The 26,261-nt window shown below is 32.9% G+C and overlaps 1 protein-coding gene across 3 annotated transcripts; it reads right to left on the reverse strand.

The window, feature by feature from the left end:
* Positions 1-2,917: 2,917 nt before the first annotated feature.
* Positions 2,918-25,158, reverse strand: LOC133190019 (sodium-dependent phosphate transporter 1-like). Of its 3 annotated transcripts, none has more exons than XM_061325499.1 (16): positions 25,141-25,158; positions 9,547-9,632; positions 9,209-9,407; positions 8,778-8,879; positions 7,823-7,963; positions 7,374-7,556; positions 6,921-7,040; positions 6,749-6,808; positions 6,592-6,651; positions 6,236-6,286; positions 5,918-6,022; positions 5,402-5,473; positions 4,953-5,014; positions 4,732-4,859; positions 4,312-4,497; positions 2,918-3,980 (listed from the first exon to the last, which is right to left on the reverse strand). In XM_061325499.1, the coding sequence occupies exons 3-16, from the start codon at positions 9,399-9,401 to the stop codon at positions 3,743-3,745; spliced, it is 1,701 nt and encodes a 566-aa protein (XP_061181483.1). In that variant the 5' UTR covers positions 9,402-9,407; positions 9,547-9,632; positions 25,141-25,158; the 3' UTR covers positions 2,918-3,742. The 3 variants fall into 3 exon arrangements, with proteins under 3 accessions (XP_061181483.1, XP_061181486.1, XP_061181491.1); XM_061325502.1 differs by lacking the exon at positions 25,141-25,158 and adding an exon at positions 11,347-11,420; XM_061325507.1 differs by lacking the exon at positions 25,141-25,158 and having other exon boundaries at positions 9,209-9,405; positions 9,547-9,566.
* Positions 25,159-26,261: the final 1,103 nt, after the last annotated feature.

The raw sequence follows: 26,261 nt of genomic DNA on the forward strand, positions 1-26,261 counted from the left end.
CCTTTTTGTGAAACGCTACTTAGTCTGATTTTTGGGTTTAGTCACTAACTCAGTCCGGACTAAGCTTACGCCTGGTCGTAGGCCTTTTTGAGAAACGAGCCTCAGGTGTCAAGATTGGAACAAACTTGAATCTACACTTCCCGAGGATATTTCTATTATAATATGACTAATCATGGCTTTGCTGTTCTTAAGAAGACTTTTAAAGACATTTCCTATATATTCTTATGTAAAACTTCGCCCCCCTATTGTGGCCCTGTCCTACTCCGGGGGCTATATGAACAAACTTGAATCAAGAGTATAATGAAGCTTTCACATTAGTTTCATCTTTTCTTGCCCAGTGGTTCTTGAGAAGATTTTTAAAGGATGTCACCAAATTTTCGCGAATTCTTAATTATCTCCCCTTGAAAGCATTACCAAACAAACTTAAATTCCCTTTACCCAAGGATCCTTTGTGGCAAGTTTGGTTGGTTCTTCAGAAGAAGTCAAAAATGCGAAAAGTTTACAGACTGCAGACAGACCCTCTTTGATCAGAAAAGTATGGTGTCCGGATAGGGCCATTTGCAAAAGCTCAACAGCGCGTTCAGAAAAACACGCCGTCGCGCTAACACACAACATGACATCACGCTAACACAAAATTCGCCGTCGCGCTATCACAACATTGAACAACACGCTGTCACAAGTTCGCACAACACGCCTTCGCGCTAACACACAACACGCTGTCACGCTAACACAAGTTCGCACAACACACCGTCGCGCTAACACACAACACGCTGTCGCGCTAACACACAACTCGCGACGGCGTGTTGTGTGTTAGCGCGACAGCGTGTTGCTTGAAAGCGTGTTAGCGCGACAGCGTGTTGTTTGAAAACGTGTTAGCTCGATGACGTGTTTTTTTGAAGGCGCTGTTGGGCTTTTGCAAATGGCCCTATCCAGACACCATAGAAAAGCCCACATGAGCCTTCGGCTCTGTAATCACTTTTTCTAAATATGTTGAAGAATGGACCCGGATCAAAGTGGACGGAAAAGAACAGAATGATGCAACTGCAGCGCAATAGGCCCTTAAACAGGTTAGAGATCTAATGATGTTAGGAAATATACAATTTTAAATTGGAGCAAAAGCAGAGTTTGTAAAAAAAAAAAGTGATTTAAAAAATGGGTGTAATTAAAACTGCATACAATATTATATTAATTTAGAATTCTCACTGTGTTTGTGTTGGAAGCTTAAATCAATTTCTCCATCTTGTAAACTTTTACTCCCTCCAATAGCTGCATAAACATTCCAGAGACCTTCCTTATTCATACACTCATCAAAGAAGACAAATCTGATTTGTTTTTGGTTTTATTAAAAACAATTAACAATACCTTATTGCTATACAGAACGTTGTCAATAATTTCCATACTTTAAAGTGGTCAACACTGTCATTTGTCAATATACTATTCTAAAACAAATAGAAAAATATTGTTACCATGGCAACAACTAAAAGATGCTTGCCAGTTTAACAGAACTGGGTTTAACAATATACTGCATATCTACATCTAGTAGTCTTGGCATGATTAGTAACTGGAGAATTAGCTGCACAAAAAATAAGTCAGCTTAAAATGCAAGAAATAACACTGGAATATGATGCATTTCTTTTTAGTAATTTGGCAGCTATGAATAATAATTTCATAGGTTTTAATTACCAATTTGATTTAGAAATAAAATTCTAAAGTTTTCCACATTTTTCTTTACAAGAAAAACTGACGATAGAGGCCACCAATAAATTAATGTAACACATCCTAATTACTTAATGAGTTACTTAATTACGGTACATCTTCTCAACATCGCTGTAAAGATTTATAAATATCAAGTGATACTCAATCTGACTTAACAATACATACATATACATGAATTTCAAAACAACAAAAAATTTCACCTTTTTATTCAAATAACCAATTAACCTGGTATATAATTTTATGTTTGGATTTATATATTATGCCTTTTTTCCATTGACTTGGTACAATTACAGTACGACTTATCATTAAACATAATCTCAGAAACGTGTGTTTTCCTTGATTACAAATTTGGAGACATTTGGAGTTGATTTTTAATTATAGATTTTCAAAATACACTCAGTGTACGAAAGATTTTTCAATTCTAAAAATTGAAAATTTAACCTATTTATGCCTTGGAAAATGTTGTACATATGGAAATTTTTAACAAAATAAGTACACAAGCACATTATTTTCAATTTAAAAGAATGCATTTGAATTTCAATATTAAAGTATTTGTGTCATATTATTGATTTTAAATTGCTATTCGCCTGTCTTTTATATCACAGATATGGAGATCTACAAAGCACTCAAAAAACTGCACTTAATGCAAGTAAATTATTATTTCACTTTCAAGCATGACTTTTTATACATGTATGTATGATAAATACGCAAGCTCATGTACATTCCAGGCTAAATGATATTTACAATGTAACTTTTGCATCGACATACATTCTTGTTCAAAAACAGGTTTTCCTTTTACAAACAAAAAGCACTGACAAGAGATTCATAAAAAACCTTACTTCAGTCACTTCTGTCACACACAGTAATTCATACAATAAAGAAAAATTTTTACATTAAAAAAAAATCTGTAAAAAGAAAAACAAAAAACACTGGATTTCTGGGGGGGGGGGGGGGGTGGTGTCTAAGCACTAATACCGGTAATCTGTTTTTATTTTATCTTCTTAATTTTTTTTCCCCTTTTTGTACTTTAAATATATTAAATTTTCTTCTTACTACTTTTTTCTTTTGGTTATTTTTTCTTTTCTTTATTTAATCTTTTTTTTTTATTTTTAATTATCTTTTTTTTTTTTTGTAAAATTTTTTTTTTTAAATTTACTTCCTTTTTTTTTTTTTTTTTTTTTTGTGTTTTTTAAAAATGATTTTTAACTTTTTTTTCCCGATTTTTAACTTTTTTTTTCCTTCTTATTTTTTTGTTTTTTTAAAATTCATTTTTGGCAATACATTGAACACACAAATGAAGGACAAGATTTTCTATAAAATGCCTTAAAATGATCCCCCTTAGCCAGCATGCACACATACTCAAAAACATTAAATAGTGAACTCTTAACTCAATAAGGGACTAGATTTTTTTGTCTCAAAGGAGTAGAGAGGTTAGCTAATGACCCGGTCACAATCATCTATGATGCCATAATGCAAACTAAATTTCCTCTTCTGAATAAAAACATAAAATGCAATGTTAAATTGGAAAATAATAAAAGTACTCTAATAACTGAAAATACTGCTGGTATGAACATGTTAACAAGCTTAAGATAATATAAAATACTGATATGAAGTTAAGCTTGAGATCTTTAGTTGAACCTGTAAGCAGTTAGCTAATATAGTTGACAAGAATTTTATCTCTTTCCCGTTTTCTGTACACCCACTTCAGTGAATAAATACTTTTCTTTATCTTGAGGTAGTGAATGTGATGTCACATAACTAAACAAGGTAATAAGTTAAATTAGACCTTCAGTCTGAGGTAGCAAAGGTCTTATATATTCCAGTTACATTCATTATAACTTATAGCACTAGATGAAAACTCATTATAACTTATAGCACTAGACGATAACTTGTAGCACTAGATGAAAACCAAGAAAAGGATGACTAAGGAATGCTAGTTATTCACAACACAAATCACCAGATGTGAATGATCACCTGCAGCACTGTTATATAATTCACGTTGTCATCTCTACAGTTTCTCCCCCCCTCATATCGTGAACATTAGTAGGTACATTGTAAGAGCGCTGATCGCTCCCGCCACTGGCACAGTTCCCACCCAGGCTAGGATGATGTTTCTGAAGAGCTTCCAGTCCACATTCTGTTTTGATCGTACCCTACCCACGGATACAACAGAGCCAACTTTGCAATGCGTTGTACTGATGGGAATGCCTACATTAGAAGCCAACAAGACTGTCAGGGCTGACCCAACCTCAATACAGAACCCACTGAAAAATAAGCAAATCAAATGATCATATATATCCATAATTATATCCTATTACATCTATCATCTATCCTTTGTCATGTTACTATCCATCATTATCCTACTACATCTATCCTTTGTCATGTTATTATCCATCATTATCCTACTACGTCTATCCTATGTCATGTTATTATTATTCTTCATTATCCCACTCCATCTATCCTATATCATTATGTTAATATCATCTCATTATCTTAGACTTAGAAAGAAAGGATTATATTAATAGTTTTAAATAAAATTTCCTATTACTGGTACAAGTAAATTACATATCCCACTTGTGATGTACTCTGTCATACCTGGAAGGTGTTGTTTTGGCGAGATCCTCCCCTAGGGTTTTGATGACTCTTCTTCCCCACACCCACAGACCTATGGTAATCCCCACACCACCATAAACCAAGATCCAGATAGGAGTCTGAGTTTTTTGAGCAGCACTTCCCTCTGAAGCAATGATCCACAAGGCAACCAGAGGTCCAATGGAATTACTGTTAACAGCCAAATATCAGGTATTATTCTGACTCAAATATTTATAATTGAAGAATCTGTTAAATACATGTACAATACGTCTTATATGTCTATAATATATTCATTATCTAACCTGTTTTTTTTCTTTTCCAAAAAATAAGACTATCTGAATAATTTTTTATCAATCACACAAGAAGTGAACTGTTATCTCAGAATTTGTTTTCTTGGTTACCAACCATTGATAAAGACCTTACCTGACATCATTTCCCCCATGAGCAAAGGATCCAAACACTGCTGTAAGGATTTGTAGGAATGAGAAAAGTTTGATCGTTTCTGGTTTGTCCGTTACTGCGCTTCTGGCTACCTCTAAATCGACCTCAATCTGCAAATACCAAAAGGTGTAATTTAGTAAGAGTTGTCTCTCTTTACCTGCTATTCCTAATACCACGTAGACATTGATGATAAAATACTTCACCTTAACATCAGCCACACTTTCAATGCTATCACCAGGTGTACCACTTTCTTTGGAATTTTTATCTACAATCAAAACATCTAATAAGTTATCTCATGTCTAGAGGGAAAATTAAGTAGCTGGTAATCTGTCAATGTATTTCTTGATTCAGATTCCTAATGATTTTGAAAGTTCTTTATGATAAAATTTTGCAGTGAATGCTAGGGATAATAAAAGGCAAGGAAGGGTAATGTTTGTTTGGAAAAGGTTGAAAAACTGAAGAAAACAATGCAAATGATTAGAGAATGTGCTGGTTTGGGGGGTTTAAAGGAGACTTGATAAATTTCAACCATTAGTTTCCATGGTGTGGTACCCTAGTAAAGATAAACAATCAACTCTTGATCACTACTGCTGAATGTAAAACTACAGGGATAAGAATTATTCCAGCTAAACACAATGGAGGGTTGTCTTACCTTTGGCAGAGACAGGTGAACACAGCAGGGGTGCAGAGGAATGGCAAGATGTGTCAGACTCCGGGGTGGAAACTAAAAAAAACACAGATACTTAAAATACAGACAACAGTCAAATATCACAAACAGGTCACAGAGCAGGGTGTCAAATCAATCAACTACTGTAAACCATCTTATCTTTGCAATATCTGCAAGTTTCTTGACTTTCTTTTACTCTTGAATATTTCTAACTGCCAACCATTTATTTGTGTGTATATATAGGTTTTCTCAATAAACTTAAACTTATAAATTCCTAATAAAAAGTTGCTGGTTTACAGTATTCCGATCAGATTTTTTTTTCTGAATGACTTTAAAATCAATATTTAATGAAATACAATAATGTAATGAAGGATAAAAACTGTGCAGATTGAATAAGAAAAACAATTGTTGCAGTTACATATGTATGCAGTGAATCAATGAAGACCATTGAATATTCTTGTGTATATAATTCTCTACTCTATGGGATGTGTGGTAACTTACAATTGCTAGGGATTTTGGACTGAGGGGTACTAGGATCTTTTTCTATCACATTTCCGTTTAGCAATGAAGGAGTCAACAGCTTTTCACTGAGAATTGCTAAGTTTGCTGAAAATGAAAACATTCCAAACTAAGAAAGCAGAGAAGTCACTAAAATGTTCTACAGGAAACAAGTCTGCTCTTGGAAAAGAAGAAATTTCAACTGTATAAAAGAAACTATGACACATAAAGCCTACATGTATCTTCAAGCAAAAAGATATGTGCACAAGTTTTAAAAAGTTCTTGGCATAAACAAAGAAACACAACACACACAACACTCACCACCCATGGGGAATTTCTTTCCACTTGGAGAAACTTCCAATTCATTTTTTCCTGAAAAGCAATACAAAGAATTATTAGGTAATGTAAGGTAACTCCAAAGTATGGTTAGTATATACTATATACTTACTTACTCACATGTCACACCTGAAAAGAAGATAACTATTAAGAGAGCATAGAGATCAATTTTCTTATCTCTATGAAATACTACCTCCCTACTACATCTTACTGAACCCTATTCTGGGATGGCCAATTCAGCCAATTAGAGATGCCCTATCTTTTTCATCCAATCAGAAAACAGCTGGCATATCTTGTCAGCAAATCAGATATTCTCTTTCAGACAACAGGTGTGCCCTTACCAATATTCTCCTTATTCTCATCATCTATCAACTGGCGTCTGGAGACGTCATCATTGTCCACTGTTTAATAAAAACAGAGTCAAGTTATACAACTTGTCTATCCCCCCACACACATGTTGAGCTTTAAGTCCCCAAAAGTTAGAAATGTTATACTTACATGTTGTTTCCATGTCTTTTCCTTTCTCAGTCTCCTCAACTTGACACTCTTCTACATATTCTGAAAAAAATCACATAAATCATTGTAAAATGATCAAATCTAATCACATCTGGAATCTCTCTCATTGTTATGTGCTTGGAAGTCAAGTATGGCTGTTAAGTGTTTCACTTACTTTGGATTTTTTTCCTGTACCAGGGAACAAACGCGAGCCTAATAACAACAGCTACAATGAGGGCGGAACCAAAGGTGATGATGAACACGCCATACAGTGGTATTTTATCAAATTTTAGCACTGAAAAAAAAAAGATATAATAAAATCTCCAATGCAACGCTGGAAATGTAAATTATTCAATGCAGAGGAAATAACTTGTGCTCAGAAAATCAATACTGCCGATTACAGTACATGTATTTGTAATTTGTTTCTCTTCAGTTCAGTTAGAATGCACACACAGCATTTACTGACAATATAAATATGTTCTTTTTCTTTCTTCCATACATTTCTAGTTTCTCTCTCCTTTTATTACTTCAGCACTGCTTTAACTACTTCCTCATTTACACATTAAATTGCACCATTCAAAATTTTGTATAAGACTCAATTGTCATTACACTCATACAAAAGACTTACATGAGGATCCTTTATAGAACACAGAGAACAAGTTGATAGCGGCAGTGAGGGCGTAGAACAGGGGGAGGACTCTCAGGCCTGGCTCCAGGGGCTTCTCCTTGTTTAGCACCAAAAACTTAATGGCCAGGAAAACCAGAACACTGATGATACCAGAGAGGAGGGGGGAAATGAACCAAGAACCAACTGTTGGAGATAAAAATAGATTTTCTTAACCTTAAGAAACCAAAAGATTATCAAATTTAATTTCTTTCCTGTGGGATAACTGCAAATGCTATTCTTTCAGATGTTAAAGATCCATAAACAAAGTTTTATCTTCTCTTTAAGCAACAAAATAAACACGAGGAGACAAAGAATTTTTTTTTGTAGAGAAGTGCAGTATTTACATTTAACAGTGTATAAATTTACATTTTAAGATATCTGGAAGTATCTATTGTGAATAGAAATCGTACCAATGAATCCCATCTTCATCCAGTTAATCCCCTTATGGCCATGGGCCACCAAAGCAAACCCTACAGTGGCCCCCACAATGCTATGGGTAGTAGAAACTGGGAGCTTCAAGATTGTGGCTACAAACAGCCATATACATGAACCTGGAAACCAAATTACACCATTCATTAAAATATCTTTGTTAAATGTTTAGAAAAGGATAAATCCCTCTATAAAGCCTGACAATGGTTTTTAAGCAATTGTTACCCGCATTTTGCATTGTGGCAGGTGCTTGTAGTAATCATTTTGTTATATCATGAAGATGCAATTCGTTTTACAAGACAATATTAATCTTTTTTCCAAGAGAATTCCAAAAATACTTCATTACCCATGAAACTAGGGAATGTCTATACATTTCTAAACCTCAATACAATTGGCAATGGGTATCCTTGTTAACTGATGCACACGCTATCTGATAACATTGATATATATTCTATATACTAAACAGCTGTGCCTTATCAGGTAAAAAAAAAATTGTTTTATAATATAGACAAAAAATTGACATGGAACAATTAAATAAATAAAGCATTTTTCGTTCATCTAATAAATCAATGAAAAGAAACGATCTGAAGATGTGAACACTTTCAATCAGATCAGCTTTTTGGATAATTATCAGCTCCAGATGTGAAGATTTTCTGAATACTTGGCACTCTCTCACCTACACACAGTTATATCAAGCCTGCAGTCAGCAATACCCCACTTACGTTGTCAGTATTTATAAACAGCCTTATCATACATACTTTTTTTTAAAGTCAAAAGGTGGTCAAGTGATTTGACAAATCTTGGGTGCATAATCTCTCTCTTCCTTTTAAATTTCATAAAATCAATGACTGTTTGCCACATACTAAACATTTCCATCATAATAATTTATTTTGCTTGCAGTGCATATTTACAGCAGGTCTTGCGCGTTAGTGTTACCTGTAAGAGCTGCCACATTTCCCACCATGAGTGTACTCTCTGTTCCGTTATATAGATCTACATCTATAATGCCTTTACGTATCGTGTCTGACACACGGTAACCTGACCAAGAAAAAAAAAAATTGACTGCTGACATCAGCTATAAACTGCCATCTTTCTATTTGATGTTTATAATGTGAATTAGCAATTGTTCTTCTAGAATCAATGTTCATGTGTATATAATTTAAAAAATCCATCTTTTTGTATTTTCAACAAATTACTGTATCTAAATCTCATTACGTGTATCTAAATATCTTTCATTCATTTTCTTTGTGTACACATATTTCAAAAACAAGAACTTTCATACAATACAGATTTTTTTTATGTTAAATCTTTGTACTATTTCCCCTGACCATCTGACAATTTATTATTAAAGAGTAATTCTCACTCACCAATAAGAATGGCTCCCAAGATCTCAAATATGCTCCCCAAAATGCAGGCCTGTCGCAGAGTGAGGACTTTGGCTCCAACAGATGTTCCAAATGAGTTAGCCACATCATTAGCACCAATCGCAAAAGACAAAATGAAAGCAATGATAAAGCCTACGATTATCATCCATAGGTATTCGTCTGGTATTGACACCATTTTTCTCTGAAATAATCAGAAAACATCAGGTACATCATATATTTGCATAAACATCCAATATATTTCATAGTCCTCAGATCTGTAGTTTTCCTCGTTTAACATGATGTAAATTTCCTCCTTTATAAAAATAGCCAACTATTCTTACCTTCACAATCTTATCCTGTTTCACCCTTCAAACTAGATACACAATCAGTCCCTTGTTTTCCTTTGTTGTTTACTTTCTGATTATACCTGAAATGAAAACAAAAACTTGTTAATAATAATCTTGATTCAATCCATGTTTGGAATAGACAGGAAACTACTGCCTCTATCACAAATGAGACTCAAAATACAGGTACACTTTGTATACACATCCCCCATACTTCCTTCTGTCTGCATTAAAATTATTTGATAAATTAAATTAAAATTTTTTTGAAAAATTGCCAAAAGACAATTTTCCATCTATTTTATAAACATAAACTGTAGTAAAATTATTTTTCTCTGATAGTTTAAATTTTAATTAAATCAGTAGAAAAAAATATGAACCTGCAAGACAATTTCTAATTAAAGAGTTACCCAGTGTTGTTGGTACTGAATGATTTTATAAAGGCAATATAAAACAAAACGTAATGCTTTTTACTTATAACAGCAAGGTAACACAAGATTTATGTTTATATGATAGCGTTCATCTGTTGATATCACACATTACCTATTTCTTTAGATATAACTGCTAACTTTTACTGACACACAGTTAAAGAATTATTCTAAGTCAATACTGTCAGGTTTTACAGGAAAAAAATCTTTCATTTATTGATGTCAAAGAGTAACAATTATCACCATGCATTCTCTTTTAAAATATCAAACTTTTTTTTTTTTTTTAAATTTTTGATAATTATCAGCATGATCGAAGTACTCTCTTATCAAACTAAATTAACAATTAAAATACTCTTTTATCAAGTATTTCATACTGACATATCTTTATATATTTGTCAAATCTATATTTCTGAAATGATACTGAAAGTATACTTTTTTTCGAATTTTTTTTTTAAGGAGGAGAGGGAATTGTACATCAATTAATACATGTTTTTAATTAATATATGTTTAAATCATAAAAAAATAAACTTTAAAAAATACAATCAGCATTGTGGTAACTTTTATCTTAATTAATAAACTAATTTGCTTTGCATCATACTCGGAGATATCCTTAGATAATTTATTAAACCATTAAATAATTAAAGATCATTTAGGGGGGAAAAATGCCCTAAGTTTATAGGAAATCATCGGGGTTTTTTCCTAACTGAAAAAAAAAATAAAAAAAAAAACTTATCAACATACCCACGACTCTCGTCTCTGGCATTCAATGTAATTTTGTGCCCGTTTTAACATTGCGCCAAGTGACGAGCGGGATTTCGCACGCGCCAGATCGCTTCCAACCAATCACATTTGAGTGTATTGTTCATGTTTCACTCATGATCAGTAAATACTACACTATCACTCGTACATATTTTTTAAAACTAATAGAGAGAAACACGCAAGTTTCTTTGGATATTAAGATATTTAATTCTGATCACTATAACCATATGTTGTGGTTAGAAATCTATAGAAAGATTGAGAATACAATGGTAATTACATGTAGTTCCGTTTTCCTGTCTTGTTTCAAATGAAACCAAAAAAATCTTATCTTTTGAGGAACATAAAAACCTCCAAATTAACCAACATTATCAAAGAAATAGACGTAAAAAGTTGTTTTATTTATTTTGATTGCATAAAACTAAAAAACATACAAAACATGACATGTCCCAAGTCGACAAAATTCGACTGTCGTAAACCCACGTGGTTCTTACTATCTTACGATTGAGGTCAAACTCTATCCCATAGATAAAAATTTACCTGATGAATGTCATAGAAGAATGCTAATATTTACAATAGTTACCAAAAATATCACAACCTAAGGAATTTATCTTACCTTGATACAGATAAAATTAAAAGATCTCCTAAATGCCCACACCGGCACACGAACTATCGACTTCTCGTGTTTGAAGAGCGCATGCGTATATGTTAATAAGCAAAGTTATGAATGAACTGCAACAAACCGACTTTGTCTGGATTAGAATTTTCAAATAGATGAGAATTCGATCCCTAGTCTGACCTCTGATTAACCCTCCCTATTTTATTTATTTATTTATTTTTTGAGAAAAAAGTGAAAAAAATATCGTATAGAATCAGGGACCTATACTAAGTATAGAATGAAGTCTAGGTACAGATTTATAAAAATGCCTCATAAACAGATGAATAAAAAGTCAAAGTAAAACCATTAAGAAAAAATAACTGACTACAATGGAAAAAGGGATCGGCGACTTAAAACATCACCACTGACAGGAAACAAATCTTAATCATTATAAATCTTCTTAACTAGAAAGCTGTTATATGTTTAATCGGAGAGATCGAATGGATTAAATTTCAGGTTGATCGCAGAAAATGTTTTATTTACAGGGATAATCCTCGCGTTCTTTTATATTTTGTAACATACAAACAAATGACGTCGATAATTTTCTACATAGTAACTAGAAAACATGTTTTGTTAAAATTCTCGCACACATATGTTAATTATCATGCATGAACTTTAAATGCCGAATGATTTTTTTTTAATTTAACCGTTGATATGTCAAGACATAGAAAAATATCGATCTTTGGAATTAAAAAAAATGATCTAGATATATAAGCTTCTACAATCTGATTCTATTGTCAAGAAAAATAACCGATGATTTAAAAGATTACAATTACACAAATATTCTTCTTTAAAATTTTTAAATTACCCCCTTCTCTCTCTCTCCTTCGGCTAACTTGGTGAAACTCCACACCCATATGTTTTGAGATATTTTTCATATCGTTGAGGACATTCGGTGCTCATTGGAGAGAGAGAGAGAGAGAGAGAGAGAGAGAGAGAGAGAAAAGATCGATGGTAATTGTACTCATCACTGTTGTGTCATATCGGACTTGGCATTATATTGCAGCTACTTTTGTCAGAAATGGAATCCCCATTTATACATTACATGCGTGCATTTTTGTCAGTAAATATGTTTTATTTATTTATTTATTTTAGCCATGTGACACAAATAGATAGGCCTTGTAGACTATTATCTGGATAAAATTGTGTGAAGAAAGTTCTTAAACCATGCATACGCCAAAATGCATGATGAGAAATTAGGACAAAATTCGAATAAAATTTAACTCTAGTCCAAAGTCTTATGCAATACTTGTGACATTATATGTAGTTAGGAATTTAAACCGTTAATTTGTAGTCTTCAGACATGCTCTTTTAATTAAACACAATGGCAAAGATTAATCATAAACAGCTTTCCTTATATAGTGGTACAGTAAATAATCTTGTTTCAGTTAGACAAATGGGTAACTCGAATGTTTTAATTATCAATGTGGAAAAAAGTTTAATATTAAAATTATATTCATAGACTCATGTTGTATGTGATTTTATTTTTGATGCCCTTTTCTTTAAATCCTACATGTATATACATGTAGTTGATTTTTCCCCCTCTGTTAATATTGATAAGGTAAAACATCGTTTTTTCTTGCAGACATGTCGTTCTCCGTTTATAAAGTTGGAGTAAGTTAGCATATATAATACAAGGCTTAACCTGGGGGAAATATATCCTTGAACCAAACCTGCAACATGAATTGTATTATGTGTATTTCACGCAAACTACATGGTAATTTTATATATATGCAATTGACAAGCTCTTATTTTAGTTCTAAATGCATTAAGTGCAAATGTATATTGTTTTGCAGGACTTAGATATATTTAAAGACGTTTAAGGCTAAAAAAGGTCAGACGAACGTCAAACATTACATGCCTTATAATTACTTTACGTAATGAATTATGACATTAGCTCTCATTTCTGGACTTGAGAGAAGCCAAGTAATAACCTTTCTGCTAAAATGTTACGTTTCGTAGAAAAATAGTAATTATGGCAGAAAAAAAAATCTTTGATGTTGACTCTGGTATGTTCAGAAGACATCTCGGTAAACACTTGTACAATACACAGGTTCGAAACTAAACACACATCTCAGAACCAAATATTTAACGACATTGAATTATGAATTTATTTTCTTGACTTAATTGATTAAACACAAACACAAAACATCAATACAATGTGAACTTTACAATAAAGGATGGTCGAAGAAGTTTTTAATTCAAAAATCCAGGATCGGTTAATTGAACAGTTGATTTTCGCCCCTCCCCCCCCCCCCCCCCTTCGCTATCATTATCTATTAATATTAAGATAAACACATCCTTCAGTAGACTTTAAAAACTCAGATTTTATAATTGATGAAGTATGCTTTCTCTTTTAATTTTTATAAGCATTTAAAAATTATCTTAGATAGAATTAAAGAAAAGAAAAAAATAACAATAAAGTAATCAATATGAAATTAAAGCAAATTTGAAAAAAAAAATTATTTAAAAAAAAATTAAATTACCACATAATTGATAAATTTCCGCATTCTTATGAATAATTTTTTGATTAATGAATGAATCCTTTAATTTTAAATTAACATTTTGGATTTAAAATTTGGTTATAAGCTATAGGTTATACGCTCATTTTTGTATTCAAAAGTTGGTTTTAAGCTAGATTATACGCTATGTTAAACATGCCTACCTCTGTGTGATGAGACAGATGGCAGTAATGCGACAGAACAGCATGTGCCAGCGATTTTATGAATGAAAATATACATCACGAGTGAACCACGAGTGGAAAATACATCTATTTCTAAATTAATTTACATAAACTGCAGTTATAATTTGTGTATTGCATTACAGAACATTAAATATTTTGACAATTAAGTATTGTACACATAAACATGGAGAATACTTTGAGTAGCAACGGTCCCTCACTCTGCATGACAACGGCTCCCCTTCCCCTCCCATAGAAGATTTATATATCTATATTCTTAGTCAAAATTGTGATGATTCTGAATAATTTAAGACTTTTAAAATCTTCAGAAATTTCGAAACCATGTGAAAATCTTAAGTTTTCGGTACCAAAATAAAGTTAATCAAAATGAAATATGCATGGACAAGGCACGGAAGCAGGACTCAAGAGTCCATACGATAATTGATCTTAAACTAAGTCTCCACTCCCTTATATCATGTGTATATATAAGGTGAGATGGTTAAGGGGACCCGTAGGAAGCAATTTCAGTTCAAGAAGGGGGGGGGGGGGCAAACAGTACAGAAATTAAAAAAAATCTTTGACAAGGAAAAAAATAAAAAGTTACACTGTCGGGGCACTACAGAAAAGTCGTTTTACTTTCTATAGTATAGCATGTCTAGGAAAAATTATTGGGGTACCCCCCTCTCGCTGCACCCCTGGTTCCTGATACTCAGATGATCCTAAAACTGATACAAAAGTTTAAATTACTAATAAATAAGCAAAGACTTAAATTTGCTTGGACTTTGATACTTTGGTACTAACGAACCAGAAAATAAACATTTACACCAGATGCCCTTAAAAGCAATTACTGAAAAGCTTTATACAGCATTTAAAGCAAAACCATTCTCACGTTATCTACAGATTTGGAATACACGTCCTTGGATAAACTAGGTATATAAACATTCCCTCAGAATCTAAGACAGTGACCCAAAAATCAGGAAATATCAACATTGAAGAAATAAGATAACCGAGTGCTCGATTTACCTCGAATGACCCTTTTTACATCACATTATACGAAGTACAATGAGGTCAATACGATGATTTAGTTACCCAGGGAGTACAATATTTAGTGAATCTGAAGGTTGAGGTGAATATTGCACTTTGAAAGTCGCTAAATCATCGTTTTGACCAAGTAAAAAAAAAAAAGAAAAGAAAAAACATCAATCATTTTTTTAATTATATGTTACGCCCCAGTCGAACGCAGCGGGGAAAGCGAGATTTCATTGGACAATAAAAATAAACATAACCATTCGTAGACATTTAAGTTTTTGATCTAATTTTGATTCAAAGTTTATTTCGGGTATAGATGAATATGAATTTTTATGATTTCTAAATTGCTGGATTTCATCAGAGAGTTAGGAATTATTCACTCACATAGCAAAAATATTTATAAAGTTGACACAGGTGATTGGTAAACCTCACTTCATATTATATTATCATGGCCAGTGTATGTTTAACTGAGATTAGATTATTATAAGCCTATTTTTTTTTTTTTTTAAAAAAGAAATAATTTTCAAGTACTACATAAGTTGGGCTTTTATGAACCTTCGATACCTTAAAAGAAGCTGCAATCTTGACCTCAACTATTATGTAATATTACATAATTATAACCAATAATCTTGACATTTGCACTACTTAATCTGACAGACCAAAGGCGAGAGGACCTGACTTGAAATACTCCATTAAATTCTGATCGTGCGACGGAAGGTTTGAGCAATTATGTATATATTTAAAAGACTGGCTCCCAGAAAAGCGTTAAAATATAATGAATTCCAAGTATAAGACAAGTACATATATATATATTAATAGAACTGTCGGAGTGTCCCACTTAACAAATATTAATCATATGTAAAATACTTGCAAATTACAATCTAGATGTTCCATAAAGTCTCTTAAAACGTTAAAACTATGTGGAACTATCACATATATGTACATTTTAAAATGAAAAGCACAAGCCAATATTTTTGTTCTCTCACACTGACAGCGTTTGAAATGTTGCCCCAAAATTATTTTTAACTAAAAATAAAAGTAATATTTACAGATCAGTTAAAAAGAATGGAGTTTTAAAACCAATTCTAACCTAATACGTAACAAATCAACCATTCATACTAGACGAATTATACATTTTATATTTATTCTTACCCCCCCCCCCCTTCCCGTCTCAGACCCAAATGGAAATCTTGGATCCGCCTCTGATTGCAATCTGTCAAAAACAAAAAATAAATAAATTTCTGAGAGACTTTGTATTCCTTTCTTTTTATTTGGTTAAGAGTGTCCATCTATCAGCGAGGGTAATAATTATAAACCAGTGCTTACTAGCTTGAAATTAAACTAGAAATAATATCACATGCTATTTACACAGACAGATATATAAGAACTACAATAGTAGTAATTTTATACCACAAAAGTATTTTCTTGTGAGCAGTTTCTGATAACTTGTGCTCTCTCTACCTGAAATTGCTTCCTATAGGCCTGTCAGATGCTTGGGCACCTATTAATCTGTTATCTTGAAATGTATTTGTTGATCAATTTTCAACTAGAAAATGCATGACTGATGTTTATAATTTATTTTTTCTTCAAGCCTATTTGAAACTATATGATGTGAATAAACTTTGAAGAATGTACATGTGTATACACATTACTTTATGAATTCGGTGACATTTTTGAGAACATTTTAGGTTATATATTTATCTGCTGTATGATCGTCAAGCTCATAATTAAAAAAAATATAAGCAGTTATCATTTCTTTTTTAAAAATCCTTTGTTCGAATTTTAAAAGGCTTGAAGAAAAAAAGGCTCCCACTTTCTCTTCGAGCTCGATGTCCACATACTGTATTTCACAATTAAGATATACAATGCTATGATTCTAAGAATTAGACTATTTCAATATTTGATTCTCAAACATACTAAATTTCTTGTAAAGTATAAATATTTCATTTTGCTGACAGAAAGATGAAATATAAATGACGATTCTATTATAATCTTTTCTAATGTGCTCTGAAACCAATAGAGAAATGTATCCAGATTTCGATGTAAGTATTTGCCCAGCATCTATATCACCTCATGGTATTTTAACGGATTACGATCACAGGCACTTCTTACAAATAAGCAGGGGGTGTCCCGTATACGAAACAAGTGCCTGAAATTACGATGAAAACCACCGATCAGAAATTAACAGTTTGTTCCTCGCTGTATTCATCCGTCTTGTAATGGGAAAAAGTCCTGTCTGTCTGTCAGTCTGGCATAAAGACTGACAGGGATAAGACTTTTTTCCCAATTCACTCGTGATCTTATGACCTTGAACTTGTAGTTTGACCACTTCTCAAAAATTTTAACTTCTGTTATATCTTTTGAATGAGACAAGAAATGGCTTTCATATTTCACATGTGCATGTAACGTGTGCCAAAAACCTTCTGAATTTATTATGACTTTTAATATCTAGACCTTGACCTTGGACATGCTTTTCCAAAATTCCAACCTTGGCTGTAGCTTTTGCATTTGAACAAACATGGTTTTCATATTTTACATGTGCATTACCTGTGACAAAACTTTTCCAAATTTACTAAGATTTCGACATCATGACCTTGACCTTCCTGTTCGTCCTTGTTTTCAGAATTTAGACTTTAACCATAAACAAGAAGTGCTAGGGCTTTCATATTTTTTTTTTACATAGGCATTACCCTTAACAAGACCTTACTGAATATACTACATGCATCATGATTTTTAACCTAGACCTCGGAGTTTGACTTAAAAAATTCAATCGATATCTTGACCGTAACTTTTTGTTTCAAAAATTCAAAGCTTCTTTTAACATTATAAAGAGTCCTAGAGAAGTCAGTTACGTCATAAATCATTTTCAACAAATAAGACTCCGAAAGCAGAGGTCCGCATTCCTCCGAAATTGCTATTTTACAATTAACACGTGTGTGTAAGTGCAGTGTAAATCATGGCAATATAAGAACTTAACTTGCAAACTCCTTTGCTATGTACTGATTCATTTAAAGTAAAAGCATATTATCAATACTTGAACATTTATGTTCTAAATATCATTTTCATAATTTGGACAATTTACATGTTTTAAACTGAATCATTGATATATGAAGTAGTGAAATTGGAAATAAACACGTAATTTATGATTTCCTGATACAAACTGTAACACAAGTGATCAAAATGCTTCATTTTCAGTGTAAATAAGTGAGTACGTGTCAGATCACAGACCCCTGAATTTTATCAATAAGCTGCAAACAAAGCCCTAGATCTATCGAAAAATACACTCTTTGTATATAATGTATATTTTATACATATAGAGTGGTGGTAGTGTTTTCGAGCTAGAGCTTTTTCTGCATGGCCTATGGTCAGATATTACATATTCTATTGCGAAAATGTCATTTTTTTTCTTCTTCTTTTTTTTTAATCTACAAATTCCTGACACAAAAACATCGTATAAATCATTAAATGGAAATATGATATGTGAATAAATTTGAAGTGACATTAATATACGTGTATGTAGCATTAATTTATTAAACACGTACATCTTGGGCATGAAAGTTCACTGTTTAACTAAATAGATGTATTACTTATTTATACAACTAGCAACATCGGTTTCCTTTTAGTAACATGCATGTATATGTAAAAATCATTTTTTTTATTCTTCAGATATATACATGATAGTTTATGTTTATTCACTAATAAAGGGCCCTCAAGCGGCACGTACAATTAAAAACAATACAATCATGATTATAACAATACCTGCACTGGGTGCAGTATTGACCTATATATAACCATTATATAACAAATACGTACTTTTTTAAGTTTAAAAGTTCAAACAAAATAAATATATGCTTATCGAATTTCCTTGACATACATTTTCTGAAAAAAAGTTTCTTAATAAAATAATTGCATGTAATTGACATTTAGAAACTACTGGGGAATTCAAGAATTTCAAAGAAATTATGTTTAATGTCAAAACCGAACATCAATGACGTTAACATTAAATAATCTATTTATCGAAATTCAAGCTGTCCTTAAACGAATATTCAAATGATGATTAATGATATAACTTACTGAAAGTTGACAGTCTTCAGAATGAAGGACACAAAACAAATGTCCAACCTTTGGGTAGGTATGGGTATTTCGCTAAGGATCTGAGTATTTATAGGCAGTGGGAGACAGGTGAGAACCAATGGGATGTCGGTATCTACTAGTATCTTCTGATACACGATACTGGGAAGCACTCGTCTTGGAAGGATTTACCGATCCGAGTCCAGATTGACAAGGTGTTTATTCATTCAAATTTTTTACTGAGGAGATCACAGAGAAAATTGAGAAGTCATATGTACAATATATAAGCAGGCCCATAAATTCCCTTTGTCTTTATTCTACACCCCCCCCCCCCTTTCCCCATTTTTCAATGCACTCATAATTTAGTACTTGCTTGCTTTTATATGGTATTAGCCGTGGAAATCAGGAGCAGTCAGAGGGCGTGGATATTTCGATATACTAGTTCCCCTTTTCCCTCCAGAAACAGGATATTGGCTTTCCCATGGAATAGAATAATAAAAAAAAATTGGGGTAATACAAACTAACAAGTATATCTAAATTTAGGTGTGCAAGTATAACACATTTTACTCTTTTTTCATAAGTGTACATTAAATCATACGCGGATCTAGGGTAGGGGGGTCCTCCTCTAGAATTTAAGTTATCAATTTCTATGTAAAAGTAACAAAAAAATGACCTTGGAACCCCCCCCCCCCTTACACACACACACACACTTGGAAACATGGCGCCTAGCCTCTAAAAATGAAAGGTAAACTCATGTATGTGAAGAAAATTGACATTGATTAAAGAAAGTGTCTACATTTAAATCCCCTTAGGTTATTCAGGTTGGGGAGGGGGGGGGGCAAGTTGTTTAGTTTTTTTTCGTTCGTTTGTGTAATTGTTTTTTACTTCTCAAAGAATTTCCTAATCTGACATTTGTTAGAGTTGATGTGCCCCCCCCCCCACCTCCCCTGGAAAAAAATCCTGGATCCGCGCCAGTTAAATTGAAAGCGTCTATAAAATAGATACGAATTGCATGTACTTGTGTAAATAAGATATTCATACTTACAGACGTTCATTAAAATTCCTTGATAAAGTTATGCAATACAGTCTTAAATAATAGCGAAATTTTCTTTACATTAATCATTTAAAAAACCATCCTCGCGCAATACACCTCATTCGTATAAATCCTGACTCCACTAGCAGATCAATATTCTGGGTTCTATAGAACAAGAGAACAACATGTTTTCTTCTTCATTAAAACAGATACACATTACAGATACCTGCTTAATGCAATGCTATTCTGCAATTTTCGTACATTAATTTTGGTACATGTATAAAAGTGATTTTGTTGGTACAAAAAGCCAGAGATTATTTTCAACAAAAATGTCCTAGTCCATATACAAGCGCCTGTGTAACAATTGTCTCTGACAAAATAGTAGTATTGCTGGTTTAGACTTGAATTAGATTGGTGCATGTGTGTTAAATCAGCACATATTTTTTAAAGAAAGGAAGCAGCACTGCTCATTTAAATCCGACATGTTAAAATAACAATTAGGGGTTGAACTATGTAAACTGATAGACGTAAACTGATGTAAACAAGATGTGTTTGTGAAACACTGATGCCCCCGTATGGTAACTTATATAGCAAAGGTTAAACTTTCTCAATGCTGGTACCCAAAGTAAGATCTTGTCTCGAGGAATATACCTGTGAAATATGAAAGCCCTAGCAGCAACCATTGAATAGATATGGAAAAGGTTAAAGTTTTTCAAAAGTAATTCAAACATCAAGGTCAAGGTCAAATGGTCAAAATGAATGGTGCCTAAGGAAAGGCCTTCTCACAAGAAATATACTGGTGAAAGCTGAAGCTCCAATTGTTCAAAAGTTATGACCAAGGTTTAAGTTTTTCAAAAGAAGGTCAAACTCCAAGGTCAAGGTCAATGGATTGCAATTGTTGGTATCCAAAGGAAGGTCTTGTCACAAGGATTATATATGTTAAGTATGAAAGCCCTAGTACCAAAGCTTCAATAGATATGTCCAAGGTTAAAGTTTTTCAAAAGTAGGTCAAAATCCAAGGTCAAAGGGTCAAAGTTGTTGGTATCCAAAGGAAGGTCTTGTCACAAGGATAACATATGTGAAGTATGAAAGCCCTAGCTGCAACCGTTCAAAAGTTATGGACAAGGTCAAAGTTTTTCAAAAGTAGGTCAATCTCCAAGGTCAAGGTCAAAGTTGTTGTATCAAAAGAAAGGTTTTCGTCACAAGGATTACATGTACATATGTGAAGTATGAAAGCCTTAGCACCAAACGTTCAAAAGTTATGGCCAATGTTAAAGTTTTTCAAAAGTAGGTCAAACTCCAAGGTCAAGGTCAAAGGGCCAAATTTGTTGGTATCCAAAGAAAGGTCTTGTCACAAGGATAACATATGTGAAGTATGAAAGCCCTAGCTGCAACCGTTCAAAAGTTATGGACAAGGTCAAAGTTTTTCAAAAGTAGGTCAATCTCCAAGGTCAAGGTCAAAGTTGTTGTATCAAAAGAAAGGTTTTCGTCACAAGGATTACATGTACATATGTGAAGTATGAAAGCCTTAGCACCAAACGTTCAAAAGTTATGGCCAATGTTAAAGTTTTTCAAAAGTAGGTCAAACTCCAAGGTCAAGGTCAAAGGGCCAAATTTGTTGGTATCCAAAGAAAGGTCTTGTCACAAGGATTAAACACGTGAAGTATGAAAGTCCTTGCACCAATTGTTCAAAAGTTATGGCCAAGGTTAAAGTTGGGTAAAATTTTGCAAAACTGGGTCAAACTCCAAGGTCAAAGTCAAAAAGTCAAATATGGTGGTATCCAAAGAAAGGTCTTGTTTTGAATACACATGTGAAATATGAAAGCCATAGCTCCAACTAATCAAGAATTATGGATAATGTTAAAGTTTTTGCGGACAAACAGACAAACAGACAGACAGACGGACAAGGCAAAAACTATATACCCCCGAATCTTCGATACAGGGGCATAAAAATATGTATAAAACAAAAATTTTGGACTGGGATTTTAGTAATAGACTGCATTATTTTGTTATACCGGGTATTTCTTTCGAAAAAACTGATGAATTGATCTACCCTCATCGGGAAAAAGGACAAGACAGGTAGAAGGTCCCTCAGTCCAACTCTTTATCTTTCCTACCCAAATATATGTATTTACATAACTAGTATGACAATGATATAATTTGAGAATAAATATGAAATAAATGAAAAAATTGAGATAAACTTTCCTGAAAAAAAAAGTACCCTGTTATATAAAAGAAGAGAGGCTCGGGGACCACATCGCTTATCTAAGCAGCAATAGCCAACTATACCTTGGCCAAAGTAGCTTTACAAAATCAAATACAATGCAAAAAATTGTATAAAATGCCCAAATAATTGATTTTTCATACCTCTTAATACTTATCAACTAACTGTTTAAAATAAACTGAGCCATCATATTGTGCGGGAATTAACAATTTTTTGTCATACTTATTAAATAATCACAAAAAGACCATCGTATTATGCGGGAAAATTATTTTTAATGAGTATACAAACTTGGACACTAATTTTTGCATTTCTCGTACATGTAGTCCTAAAGGTCATATTTGAAAAAAAACTAGAAAATTCTTAATAGAGTAAAAGGTATAAGGGAGTCCTTAGTTCATCAGGCGTCGGAACCGGGGTGGTGGGTGGTGGGGGCTAGGGGTATTTAGCTCCCCCTTTTTTGCAAAGAAATAATAAAGGCATTTGCTAGAATATTGACCAGTCCGTGCACAATTTTTTCACAGTGCGTTAATATGGTCGATATTAACGCACTTTGAAAAGAAATATTTTTTTTCAAAGTGCGTTAACTTTGTCCCAAATCTAACGCACTTTGACAAAATTTTTCAAAGTGTGTAATTTTTCAAAGTGCATTGTAACACAACAATATAACTCATTAAAATCAAAATATTATGAACTGAAGAAATGTTGATGTACCCTTTGTTTGAACAATTCAACTCAAACACTGTCTAAGACACTGGAGCAAATAATGAAATATATTATTCAGTTTTAAAGGGGCATGGACACAGATTTGAAGTTAGTATTTTATCACATTTTCTGTATAATGTCATAACTTATATGTTGCTATAGCATTTCACACGGAAATATAATTAAAGCGTGTTCAGAAACGTCTTTTATCTGGAAATTATTGATACTACGGATTCCGGGACGCGTTTGATTGACACATCCTTGCACTTTCACAAAGTAAACTTTATCCTTAATACTTAAGAAAAGTAGATATTTTAGTGTGTATCAATGAAAAATATTCAAAACCATATTCCAGAAAATTCAGAGTAAAAATGTGAGAAAGCAAAGCCAATTCACCAGTATTGTCAGTCCGTGCTCAGTGATGTGTGCAGAGTTTAAAAAATTGAACACTCCCCTTAAAACGTAAACATTAACAATAACAGAGCTCGTGCCCCGTTTATAAAACCAGAGGTTTGACGTGATGTAAAGAAGAATGTCTTTGTCACCGAATTCTAAGAATATATTTTCATGTAAATTCAATTCATTGAACTGGTTTTATTTTTTGAATAAACATAGAAATTTAAATTATAAACACTGCAACTGTGTCCAGGCCCCTTTAAGTCATAATGACAAAGCCGTTCATCAAAATTTAAAGTCAACATACATAATTATTTGACTTGATATCATCTACAATTCAATTTTTATTCTTATTTTATTTTTATAAAAACTGAACAAAATGTAGCATTTCGACATAATTTAAGTGATTAAGCTGTTTTAGTAATCATGAGAATCGCATCAACTAAGAATTGCAAATTAATTATCATTATGTATCTTGCCTGCTATCAAAACTTTTCTTAAAATCAGACAAACTTTCTAGAGGGAGTAGTCTGGTCTATGACTATGGAATTTCTCTATCTAGTTTTTTTTTTCTTCTTTTTGATTAATTGTCGAAGAGAAATGTTTGGAAATTAGATTTCATGTATCACTAGTGACAGAACACATTTGTAACAAAAATGCTATTTAAATACACTCGTGTTATACCAAATGTTAGTGACCGATACGACAATCAAAATTAACGGTGTCAAAACAAATACAAAAAATACTTCCTATATCTACGTCAACCCCAAAGAAAGAGACCAGTCAAAAAGATATTACATGACATAGATTGTCTATTATATTAAGGTCACTGCCTTCCGGGTAACATTCTACGGAAGTCGTGTAGTCAAACTTTATTTTAGTCTTATTAAGAAATCCAGGTTACATACAAGCAAGTCACGACCATTTACACGGAACTGAATTTGTTATTTATGAACTTAAACTAAAACGACAAAAAATATTTTAGGATATCTCACACATCCTACAACATGCATGTATAAACTAATGTATCTTTGTTGCCTCTAGTTTTTAGGAAAGGGAGATTCTAATAAAGCTATTCCAGTACCTATAGATTGGAGAGTTGCACATTTCAAAACATCTTGTCAAGCAACAAAGAAAAGCCGAGAATATAGTCAAAATACATTTTTGTTGGTAATGGTGGAAGGGGGTGCCAAACGTTACATTGCCAATTTTATATGAGGAAGAGGTTTGTAGCACATTCTAAGGAGACATTAAGTTTGCAAAACATCGTCTTTTCTCGTTCTGTGGCCAGTCTTACAATTGATGATTCCGCTTCTGAGCATAATACGATTTTTGTTTTTACAAGCCTTCTTTAAGCTTAAAGCGTAAAAAATCGATAAAATACACGTAACACATTGTTTACTTTGATTTAAATACAGAACAAACTTTGTAAAAATAAAGGTGTAGTACAATTAATAAGTATTCACCATTACCATCCACCCAAAGGATCGAACAACGCAATAAATCAACGACAAACAAACACTCCAGACTATTTTCCTTAGAAAATTCAATACTGCAAGTCATACACAAATCGTTCAAATATTGATACACATAGAGGACGCTGGTCAAATTACTTACCCGGCATCTTTGCGTAAGACAGAAAATCAAGGGGGTTTATGGTCCTTCGTAAACAAGTCTGCACTTTCCCCTACTTTCACACGAACAGTAGACGCTTCTGTTCGATATTTTTACTGCTTCTGCACTCGGAAGAGATGATGATCGAATATTGCTCACAATCACGAGTGAATCGAAGAGAAATAAACCTTGTTTTCAACTTTTCATATTAATGTTTATGTCCTTAATTCATCCTAATAACATCCCATCGCTGAGCATAAATAATGTTAATTAAATAAGGTAATTAGTTTTTTTTTTTTAATTTACACACATGCTGTGCATAAGATTTTTGCCTGATTTGATGAAAAAGAACTTTGGAGTACGAGGACAGAGTAACTCGACCATTGAACGTTGACAGTTTATCAGAATAATGAGGTTTTCTAAGTGCAATGTATTGTGTTCGCACCAGCATACTGGGCTTCGTACTTCCATTGATTCTGAAAACCTCAAGATTAAAAAAAATGCAATTCAAAATATAAAATTCACCACCATGAGACAAATTTAGCTCTTTTATTATTTCTGTCCCCAATAACTTCAGGTCAATTTTCCATATCAATGTTCTAAAGGGACGACCATTAGGTTCTGGGGTGGGGAAGGGTAGATTTTTGGAAATAACATGTCTTCAAAATTTTGAAAACGAATAATCTGTCCTAAATTGACAAGAAAATAAATAATCTGACTCGGAAATAAAAAAAAACTGCCCGCCCCCTTTCAGAACCAAATTGCAGTCCTCTTTTAGTAATTTTATGAATTCAAAACACATACTAGTAGCTGACTAAGTGGATGTCAGAGTTATGTACTATTTATATACTGTGCTTGTTGTGACTGTCAGTGTGCTTCATACCAAACTCTTGACTTATTATTGTTTTCTGTTCATCCCTTACTGGAAGCTATATACTACATGTAAGCAGTACCTTGGACTTAGCTTTTCCTTCACTACTTCACCAGTGTCCGCACAGTATAAACGAATATTTATAAACTCTACATATACTTTAGATCGGAATTGACTGCCAGATGCTGTAAGCTGTTGAGATTATATTTTCATCACGTGGACAAGTCTGTAATCTTTTTTCTAACCTAATGCC

Source organism: Saccostrea echinata, unplaced genomic scaffold (genome assembly GCF_033153115.1).
Source record: "Saccostrea echinata isolate AGI-Se365-2 ecotype Australia unplaced genomic scaffold, CSIRO_AGI_Sech_v1 ptg000001l, whole genome shotgun sequence".
Taxonomy (NCBI): domain Eukaryota; kingdom Metazoa; phylum Mollusca; class Bivalvia; order Ostreida; family Ostreidae; genus Saccostrea; species Saccostrea echinata.

Bases quoted from the DNA above. Each gene is read 5' to 3' on its own strand.
- LOC133190019 (XM_061325499.1), bottom strand. From the start codon at position 9,401: ATGGTGTCAATACCAGACGAATACCTATGGATGATAATCGTAGGCTTT. The intron at 7,041-7,373 runs GTAAGTCTTTTG...TTTTTTTTTCAG, and splicing joins GTTCTATAAAGGATCCTCAT to TGCTAAAATTTGATAAAATA. The intron at 4,860-4,952 runs GTGAAGTATTTT...TGGTATTTGCAG, and splicing joins AAAGTGTGGCTGATGTTAAG to ATTGAGGTCGATTTAGAGGT.